This window comes from Rhinichthys klamathensis, unplaced genomic scaffold (genome assembly GCF_029890125.1).
Source record: "Rhinichthys klamathensis goyatoka isolate OS25496 unplaced genomic scaffold, OSU_Roscu_1.1 h1tg000186l_1, whole genome shotgun sequence".
Lineage (NCBI taxonomy): Eukaryota > Metazoa > Chordata > Actinopteri > Cypriniformes > Leuciscidae > Rhinichthys > Rhinichthys klamathensis.
This window is the reverse complement of record NW_026606714.1, coordinates 1,688,352-1,699,665: the sequence shown is the minus strand read 5'-3', so window position 1 is coordinate 1,699,665 and position 11,314 is coordinate 1,688,352. Positions and strand designations below refer to the sequence as shown.

Genomic DNA, 11,314 nt, shown 5'->3' with positions numbered 1-11,314 from the left:
TTTTACAGTTGAAAGTGAAAGTTGGGTTAAAATTCAAATTTTAACCCAACATTTGGGTTTGTCCATATTTGACCCAAAATTGAGTTTAAACAACCCAGCATTGTTTAGAGTGTATACAATCTATCTATTTACATTTGAATTATATTATATCTATCTGTCTGACTCTCTATTATCATCTTTCTATCAGCATCATCTTTCTATCTTTTAAAAATCATTAAACATTCAAATGTATGCATTACATTTTAAAAGATTAGAGTAATATAATATGCTGATACAGATTTTCCGTTATCAAAGTTTATAGTTGTAACAAAAATCCGAAATCTCACACTCCTTGCCTTCTGCATTTTATAATCATTTCCTTTTCCTCTGTGGAGCGATTACTCTCATCTAACCGCTGAAAAGACGTAGGAAGGGGCTCGGTGTTTCGTGAGACCTTTTAATTTTTATGCCTTAATTCCTGAATTCATAATTGGCGCGTTTCACCATCAGTGTGCATTGCGCGTGACGTCTACGTTCGTCAATAAATAAACTGCATGTGTCTTGCGGAAGAACACTGTAGCCGGAGCTACTTCTCTCCGTTAATGTCTATGGTGAGTCACGCAGGCACTGGGCAACTCCGCAGCCGAGCCCGGGATAAAATAGTCAGAATATAAACACTTATTATAGGCGTACCGTAGTGATTCAGGATAAGTCAAAAACACAGTTTGTAAAATGGATTCATGATGTACTCGTTCATTTTGAACATAAGTTAAGTTACGGACTGCAGCAGCTGCTGATACAGCGGCGTTCTGTTGCGCGAGCGTCCACTCGCACAAATGTGACCACATACAATTTTAACTCGCACATTCTCAAAAAACGGTCGCATATGCGACCAATTTGGTCGCAGTCTGGAACCCTGCTATAGGCTATCCCCAAATCTCACTTCAAGATGAACTCAAAAGTTGGCAGTCATGAGTCATCTCTCAACCCAGACAGAACAGTTTGGCCTGTCTGCCACCTGGCCTACTCTTAGTAAATCATGACCTGAACGTCAGCTTACACACAGGTGTCATCTACACAATGCACGCAACACTTAACAGTGTGAGGCAAGGGAGGTGACGGAAGCCAAAATCAGCCTCATACAGGACAGGAGGTGCAAGATGGAAAAGTGTCTGGGAGCGAGCGGTCACGTGACGACGATGAGAGAACCTTGCAGTTAGCCGATTATAGCGTGTGGGCTTATCCGAACACAGTCTCTCTCTCTCTCTCTCTCTCTCTCTCTCTCTCTCTCTCTCTCTCTCTCTCTCTCTCTCTCTCTCTCTCTCTCTCTCTCTCTCTCTCTCTCTCTCTCTCACACACACACACACACACACACACACACACACACACACACACACACACACACACTTCCCATCCCACACTGTTCAACTTTAGTGACCTACTCAGCCTTGAGAAATCCTCTTTCTAATCTCGGCGCGCGCACCTCCCAATCCTCCAGTTCTTCTCAGCTTCCTGCTCACCTGTGTTAGCATGCTAAACAGGATGCATGCGGCAATGCACTTTTCTTGCTTTTATTCATTCTCCCCGAGGACTGCTAAAGGGATTTTTGTTCACTGATGATCGATTGGGATCTGATGTGTGTCCGTGACTGAAGGATGTATCGTCTGCTGGTGGCCCAGGTTCTCCTGTGCTGCTGGAGTGTTGCACAACCCTTCTGTCCGTCGCAGTGCACCTGCGTGTACCACGGACGCAGCGATGGCACTGGCAGCAGGTAAGGACACTATTTCACTATAATAATAATACAAGTTAAAAAAAAGTATAATAAATATAGGCTATAATAAAGTTTAATAAAATTTCATCTAAGTAAGATAGCCTATTTAGCATAACCTTGCAAAAGGCATAATTTAGGTCCATTGCATAAATTATTGAATAAGTAGACAGACATACTATAGGCCTATAAGAAATAGGTTGAGCTGGAATAAACTGAAAATTAATTGCATTTGAGAAACAGCAATAGGCCCACACGTTTTAATAGTAACATTTTATGTTACTAGGCCTATACTTTTAAAACCTCCTTAAACCACAGACAAATATTTCATATTTATAAATGTAATTTGACCAAAGTAGAAGAAATGTGCACAATAGCCTTTTTGAATCAAAACAAACGAGATGCTCTTACGACAAGGATTATATAATTTCTTAAATTATGCATGTTCCTTTATACTCAAGATAGGCTATATAAATTTAAGCCTATAAATCTTGTTTTGACACTGAAGGGAAATCTGTTTATTTCCTAATGTAGGCTATCTGAAACGTTTGTTAAATTAAACGTTTTATTCGTACATTGTTATAATAATATTTTTAAGTTTTAAGTTTTGGATTTTTAGTCTTTTAAAGGATTTTAATTTGTCATTACATTACAGTCTAATATGTAAATGTATAGATTTATATTATTATAATTATTCACATGTATATTTAAATAAATATATTGGATTTCAAACATCCTAACGAGTCATAAATAAAATAAATAAAAATAAAACATTTTTAACTATCACGTGGGGTATTATCTTGTTTATCTTAAGAGCTTAGCCTGAGAGTGTAAACACTCACGATACAGGAGACCATTTTGAATCATCAAAATGTTTTGTTAAAGGTATAACAGATTCAGACCAGTGTGAACATAAATTATACATGTAAAATAATTCTTTGCATTTTACTTTGTGAGGCTATATTCCTCATATATACTAATAAAACTCAAAATGAATGAACATCACCACACATAGGCTCATATTGGTTGAAGTGATCAATCTGTGCTCTGAAAATCTGCCACAGGTCTGTTTTATGCAATGACCCTGACATGTCAGATATTCCAGTCAACGTCCCCTTGGACACGGTGAAGCTGCGGGTGGAGAAGACAGCTGTGCGTCGAGTGCCCACTGAGGCCTTCTACTACCTGTCAGAGTTGCGTTACTTGTGGATAACGTACAATTCAATCACCTCTGTGGATGCTGGCTGTTTCTACAATCTGAAAGTTCTTCATGAGCTACGACTGGATGGGAACATGATTGCTATCTTTCCCTGGGAGTCTCTGAAAGAGATGCCAAGTCTGAGGACCTTGGACCTGCACAACAACCGCTTGACTAATGTTCCTGTGGAGGCAGCACCTTACCTGGTTAACATCACCTACCTAGATATTTCAAGTAACAAGCTAACTACCCTCCCCTCTGACTTGGTGGACATCTGGCCTCCATTTTCAGGCATCCTGCCTAGTGCCAATGCCTCACAAAAGATTGTTCTAGGTGGGTAAAAATGATAATGACACACCTTAAATATGCGGAATGATGTTGAACAGGCACTATTTAAATTGCATTGAAAAGTTTTTAAAATATTTTTTTTTCATTCTAAATTACCTTAGCTTACTTTGTTGACATAAACTAAGCCAGCAAAAGAAACTCCGTAGTTAAAGGGATAGTTCAAATTCAGTCACCCTCAGGTTGTTCCAAACCTTTATACATTTATTTGTTCTGTTGGACTCAAAAGAAGATATTTTGAAGAATGTGGGAAACTGAACAATTCTGGGGCACCAATGAATTGCATAGTATTGTTTTTCCTACTATTGAAGTCAGTGGTGCCCCAAAGCAGCAAAGCGGTATCCCTTTAAGGAGTCAAATTACTGGTACAGTATGAGCTTTCCCTTGTGAAATAGAAGTGTGCTTAATTGTATTGAATGTACACTTGCAGTGACTTGCAGTCAAAACTTGCAGATAATATAATATTATTAATTAAATAAAAGGCCACTTAAGTGTAAACTTTTCATGACTTTCTTTACTATGTTTCTTGTTTCTATGTTTAAAAATGGGGTATGATTTATAATTAAGTTAATATATTTGAAATATGTACTACATTTAAACTTTACTGTAGTCAACTGGATTTAATATACAATCAGGCAATAATAAATTTGAATTTAATTGTAAAATACATGCAATGAAGTGTCCGAAAATTAAGTTTTCATTTAAAGGTGCTCTAAGCGATGTTGGGTGATGTCACTTCTTGTTGATGTTCGAAGTATTGTCAAACAAAACGGAGGCTAGCTCGACCCTCCCTCCTCCTCATCCCCCCCCCCCCCCCTTCCGTTGCACACGCATTAACCCCCAACCCCAAATATTTATTGTCGGTTATTGGCTGGAACACTGTTTGTTATGTTTCGTATTCCAGGTTGGACCAGTTTTTTTTGTTGCTGTTTGTGGAGCCTAGGCTGTCTACAGAGACCACGTTTTTTACAGTGTGTTCAGGGGACAGGGGACAGGCATCTAGCGGATAGTGAGACGTTGCTGTTTGTGACAAAAAAAAAATCAGCCTAAAAAACGTGACATCGCTTAGAGCACCTTTAATCATATTTTTTAAGTATATTATTTCTTTAATAATTACATTTTTAAAAGTATGCTGATGTGTACTTCTTTTTTTCTTTTTAAAACAAGGGTTGGCTCTTCCTAAAATGCTAAAATGCAAAAAATATGGGTGGATACTGTATACAGTATATAAGATTGAAAGCAAGATTTAACAATATCCCTCTCTTTACCATGTCTTTGTAAGCCCAAGTGTGATCTTTAAATATCTAAATCTAGCCTGTCTCATTGGGCTCTCCCAAGTTAAGTACAAGCTAATCTTTTAATGGCGCTTCCAACTGCGTCTGAGGATCTGCGATTTAAGTTTCTTTGAAGAGCTCATCTGAGAAGAGGATGATTCATGTGTTTGCTTAGTGACATTTAGATTGCCGAAGAGAAAGTTAATAATTTGATAGATTCATGTGTCCTTGACCTACTGGATAAAAAAAAAGAAGTGAGAGTACTCTTATATGGCACTTGGTTAAAGTATAGAATACTTTACCAGTTGCTGTAGTTGGTTGTTGATGATATGATATGATGATGGAAGTTTTTTCAAAGTTTTCATTTAGCTATTGAGGCTCCAACAAACTAATCAAGGTTGGCCGATCTACACAGATCAATCAAAAAATTTCAGCCATCTTGAAGGAGAGGATATTTCAGTGTTCACCCCGCCCCCCCCCCCCCCCCCCCCCCCCAGCCCCCCGTAGTTTACATTAAATTAGAAAAATACTTAACATTACATTAGGAAACAGGTTACGCCAAAATGTGACGACCAGAGAGTGTTTATTCAACCGAGCCATCAATTATTTATTCAACCAATTCGTTCAAAAACGCTGCAACATTCAGGGAGTGACTATCCTTATAAGTGAGTTAATAAATCAATTCTTGCAATATTGAAACAAGTGAATTCGGAACAGCACACCAGTATAGCCTACAACTCTTAGTATTTCTGCAATATCTTTATATGACTGAAACTGTAATAGAAACTGTAATATGCCAGTATGCTGTTCCGAATTCAGAATCCCTCATTAATGAGTGAGTCATTGAATCATCCAATCAACTTGTTTGTTCAAGAATGCCGTTATAGTGTTTTGCTTGGAGATATCATTTTCTTTGGTGATATAATTGGCAGCATTGTGTTTTAAATTTGAAGTTACTTATCATTTTTTTTATTTATTGAATTGTTTAAAAGCAAAATCATAGTCGCAATCATGTCAGTGTGTCTGCATATCAGAGTGACTGTGTTTTTTAATACACAGCATTTTTGCTCGTGTGAAACTGCAACTGCATATTCTTTACTTTCACCAGGTGCCATTCAAGTGTAGAGATAAGCACAAATGCATAATGTGACCGGGCATTACCCTGTATCATCAGGATATTAGCAGTTGCCACCATCCAGCTGTTGAGTTGCATCAGTGGACCGTCTAATTCCTTGTTTACAGTCAACTGTTCTTCATCCTGCCATAGACAGAATTATGGGTGGACTGTGGTTTTAATGTCCAACACCTGATGTATGCGTGCGAGCCAGACAAGACATCCTGGCTTTAGAATTTACAGCAAGATTTACACCTTTCTTATTTGATGGCATTAAACTGCTGTGTTTGTTTGGTAGTTGAATAAGTAAACCTGTGGTCTTTATTTCAGTATGTTGAGATCTTCAATAAGTGCATTTACATTTATGCATTATGATTTTATCTAAAGTGACTGACATTACATTGAAGGTATACATTTTATCAGCTCATGCATTCACATGGGAATCAAACATGACGATAGATAGATAGTTGGATGGATGGACGGACGGACGGACAGATCATATTTAATACATTGCTTTTCCTGTCCCCTAAACTGAAAGGAGATTTACATTCCTGTATTTAACATATTGCATATTCTAAGCAGATATTTCAATATTTGCAGGTCTGCAGGACAATCCCTGGTACTGTGACTGTCGAATTTCCAAGCTCATTGAGTTGTCTAAGATGAGCAGCATACCTGTGGCGTTGATGGATCAGTTTCTAACATGCAGTGGACCAGAGAACTTAGCTGGTGTCCTGTTCCAGCGGGCTGAACTGGATCAGTGCCTCAAGCCATCAGTTATGATTTCAGCCACTAAGATCACGGCATCACTAGGCAGCAATGTGATTCTGCGGTGTGACGCCAATGGTTTCCCTACCCCCACCCTTCTCTGGACTAGAGCTGATGGATCTGCATTCAACAACACAGGTATGAGGTCTCACTGTCCAAGTAAAAATGACATCAAACGTAACTGAAATATTTGAGGGATTATTAAATACACTTTCACGTCTGTCTTTGTGTGTGTGCCAATTGTAGACCAATTGTATACATGCTGGACAAAGTCGGACTAGTGTGTTAATGTGTTTACATAAATTTTTTGCCGTCATCTAACGCCCACTTAAAGTTTATCTTTAAAAAACCTAATAATTGAATAACACTGTTAAATATAATCTTTAGCAAATCTCAAAACGAACGTACAGTTTTAATACTGTAGATTATACTTTTGTGATGCCTATATAGTATCATTTAAAATGATTGATTTGAGATTAGTGTTTTTATTATTATTACAGATTTAGACTAAATATTATAGAATTTTAATATTAGCCAATTTTAATGACTGGCCAAGATCAAAATAATTACCGGCATATCGGCCAAAATTTTATATATTGGTGCATCCCTATTATAAATACTGGATATAATATAAATATTATATAAATTATATAAACATTAAAAAAATGCAAATATCTAACCTTTTATTGGAGTGAAAGAATTGAAGGTGGGGTGGGGGGGGAGGGAATCACATTATGAAATAAATGTGTTTCTCCAAAACACATTGGGAACAATTATTTGCCCCCTTTTATTAAATACTTTTTGCAACCTCCTTTTTTCCAAGATAACAGCTCTGAGTTTTCTCCTATAATGCCTGATGAGTTTGGAGAACACCTGACAAGAGATCAGAGACCATTCCTCCATACAGAATCTCTCCAGATCCTTCAGATTCCCAGATCCATGTTGGCGCTTCTTCTCTTCAGTTCAGCAAACTCATTTTCTATTGGGTTCAGGTCAGGGACTGGGATGGCCATTGCAGATGCTTGGTTTTGTGCTCAGTGACCCATTTTTGTTTTGATGTTTGTTTTTGGATCACTGTCCTATTAGGCCATGAGACGGGACCCCAAATTTGGGCTACCGGTACCATTTTGTGGGCTACCGGTACCATTGTGACCATTCTTTTTGATTTTCATGAAGGTACACATCTCTAGTGTTGAAAAATGTGTGATAGCATCCGATCCATGGTAGCTTTCATTAGAAATCAACACTTATATCATCCTACCTCAAGGTAAGGTGTTCAGTGACTACAAGAGAGAAAAATGTATCCTTTTATAATTTAAAAAAATTATTTTAAAAAAATTATAATTTTTTTATTATAAAAAATTATAAAATTTTATAAAAAATTATAAAATGTTTATAAAATGTAAAATTTATTTAAAGATAAATTCATTTATCCTTTTTCTTGACATATGTTTGAAAATCGTCCTCTGTAACCAAAAACTACCTTGAATCTAATGCTATCACACATTTTTCAAATACAGGGTCATATACCTACACAAAAATCACCATGCGGTTTAATCCCTCAAAATGGTACCAATCAACCCTCTGTCTCACGGCCTATATTGGAAGATCCAAACACGGCCCATTATAAGATTTCTAGCAGAGGTTGTCAGGTTGTGATTTTTTATCTGTTGGTATTTGATCGAATCCATGATGCCATGAATCTGAACAAGATGTCCAGGACCTCTGGCAGAAAATTAGGCCCACAGCATTAAAGATACAGCAGAGTATTTCATTTTACACATGGGGTACTTTTTTATCCCTGTGTGCACCAAACCCATCTGAAGTGTTTGCTGCCAAAAAGCTCTTTTTTGTTTTGTTTCATCTGTCCAAGCATCTGCAATGGCCATCCCAGTCCCTGACCTGAACCCTATAGAAAATGAGTTTGCTGAACTGAAGAGAAGAAGCGCCAGCATGGATGTGGGAATCTGAAGGATCTGGAGAGATTCTGTATGGAGGAATGGTCTCTGATCTCTTGTCAGGTGTTATAGGAGAAAACTCAGAGCTGTTATAATAATAATAATAATAATAATTCATTACATATATATAGCGCTTTTCTCGGCACTCAAAGCGCTTTACATGGAAGGGGGAATCTCCTCAACCACCACCAATGTGCAGCATCCACCTGGATGATGCGACGGCAGCCATATTGCGCCAGAACGCCCACCACACACCAGCTTACTGGTGGAGAGGGGACAGAGTGATGAAGCCAATTGGTATATATATATATATGGGGATGATTAGGAGGCCATGATGGACAGAGGCCAGTGGGCAAATTGGGCCAGGATGCCGGGGTTACACCCCTACTCTTTCGAAAGACATCCTGGGATTTTTTGTGACCACAGAGAGTCAGGACCTCGGTTTAATGTCTCATCCGAAGGACGGTGCTCTTTGACAGTATAGTGTCCCCATTACTACTGGGGCGTTAGGACCCACACAGACCACAGGGTGAGCGCCCCCTGCTGGTCTCACTAACACCTCTTCCAGCAGCAACCTGGTTTTCTCAGAAGGTCTCCCATCCAGGTACTATCCAGGCTCAACCCTGCTTAGCTTCAGTGGGCAACCAGTCTTGGGCTGCAGGGTGATATGGCTGCTGGCCATAATCTTGGAAAAAGGAGGATGCAAAAAGTATTTAATAAAAGGGGGCAAATAATTGTTCCTAATGTGTTTTGGAGAAAAATATTTATTTCATAATGTGATTTTCCCCCCACTTTCAATTCTTTTACTTCAATGAAAGGTCAGATTTTTGCTATTTATATATAAAAGGATTATCAATGCAGATTTATTTTTTACAGCCATCTTGGATCATATTTACCAAGGGGGCAAATAATTCTGACCAGCACTGTATACATGAATTCATTCTGTATCAATATTTATCAGTTGTAGGCCATAACATAAGAACTATTTCTGGCAGAATTATAATATCGGTTCATCCCTAATAATGCAAATAAATGCAGCCTTGATGAGCATTGGATATTTCTTTCAAAAGCATTAAAAAAGCTTACCGACGCAATGGTAGAGTATGTATTTCTTCAGATCTACATCTCTGTATTTGACATAACTTAGGCAGAATATTAATATCGGTTCATCCCAAATGTAAACCTACTTAGTTATAGCTAAATATATAAAGCATCCTTTCACCTTTTTCTTATGAACCTATTGTTCAGGTTGTTACTCACCGTTTCATGTCTTTGTAGTTGTGCAGCAATCTCCAGGTGAGGGGGTTCATTGGTCCATCCTCAGTTTGCACAGTATCGTGTTTAAGGATGCAGGCGATTACCTCTGCAAGGCCAAGAATGTCGCAGGGAAGGCCGAGGCATCCATCACCCTGTCTGTGGATGGGATGCAGGCCACAACGCAGTCCCCACCGATAAGCATAACCAAGCTGCCCGATGGTCAACCCGTGACTTATTTTGTAGGGACTAGGACGCCATTGTATACTTCCTTAAGTCCCACACTTACAACCAGAGCTGCCATGACCACAATGCCACCGCTGCCAACCAGGAAGAGTCTGAGACCAGGCGAAGGAGTTCAGAGGTCCCCGCCTGCTGGAGACAAACCAGCTATGGTCCAGCAAAGCAAAGGCGACAAAGGTTTAATGATGAGTGACAAGTTCAAAAAGAAAGCTGACATCAAAGACATTGAGGTAGTGGAGGAGACAAGTGACACGGCGGTCTTATTATGGACCGCTGAAGGTTTTCCAAGCAATGCGCCCCTAACAGTGGTCTACTTTCCATATGATGCGAAAGAGGATAAGGAGTCGGTCGATACGGAAGTTGGTCAAGGGAAGCTGCTCTTGGAGTATCTGATGCCTAACCTGCTCTACACGGTGTGTTTGGTTACTAAGGGTTCGGTGTCTGGGAAAGAGCAATGTGTGGATTTCAGTACTCTGGATAACGGTGATGACGATGGGCAGAACAAAGTCCTGATGATCGCCAGCGGGATCGCATGCGCAGTTGCGGTGCCTCTCATTTTGGTGTTGCTCTACAAGATCTTGTGTCTGTACTGTAAAGGAAACAGTAGCAGGAACAGTGGACCAGATGAAGACCTTTCAAAAGAGACGTACGTTAAGTTCGAGACGCTCACCATGAAACAAAGGACTCTGAACGGGCAGGCGAATGATTTGTGGGCACGAAGGCAGACTCAGGATTCAGAGAGGATGCTCCTGTGCTCACGTTCAAGCATTGACTCTCAGATGACGTACAAGAGTGACAGCTCTAGATCCGAGTACCTGTGCTAATAAATGGCATATCGGCTTTGTGTGTTATCCTTTCCACACACAAGCTGTGGGATCATCGGTTTTAAAAGATAAGCTCTTGATATGCTGTCAAACTCAATGCCTTACTAGAGTTATTTTGACTCCACGTTGTGTTTTCTGTCTCATTTCCCATTTTTAAAAGCCATATTCTTCACCCAATCACACACAATTATGTATTTCTTTTTATGAAATGCAGTGTACATACATGTAAATGTTGTGTATATTGTATATGCCAACGAATGATGAAATAGTGTTAAATAGATTCATGATAAATGTTATTAAACATTTTTACTGCCTATGTTTTTTTTGTTATTGATTTTTGCTCACTGGAAACAAATGAGGGTTACCAGCCTCTCTTTCTGTCAGTTTTACATTTAAAATGGCAAGTATCTTTGTTACTAGGATCATATATTATGTCGAGCCGATGTGTGTGTTTAAATGATTAGGCTATAGTATGCATTCCTCTAAATGCAACAGGTGCGTTTAATGTTTCTGTCCTCTTAATTTTTTGTTTCTTTCTATGTTTCTTCCTCTCTATCTTTACTTTTTTAGTAGGATATTTATGTGCACT

At 38.8% G+C, this 11,314-nt stretch overlaps 1 protein-coding gene across 1 annotated transcript; it reads left to right on the top strand.

The window, feature by feature from the left end:
• The first annotated feature begins 1,374 nt into the window (after window positions 1–1,374).
• Window positions 1,375–10,982, top strand: lrit3a (info leucine-rich repeat, immunoglobulin-like and transmembrane domains 3a). The gene is made up of 4 exons (XM_056261848.1): window positions 1,375–1,750; window positions 2,812–3,278; window positions 6,279–6,584; window positions 9,683–10,982. Exons 1-4 carry the CDS (start codon window positions 1,635–1,637, stop codon window positions 10,723–10,725), a joined length of 1,932 nt encoding a protein of 643 aa, XP_056117823.1. The 5' UTR covers window positions 1,375–1,634; the 3' UTR covers window positions 10,726–10,982.
• Window positions 10,983–11,314: the final 332 nt, after the last annotated feature.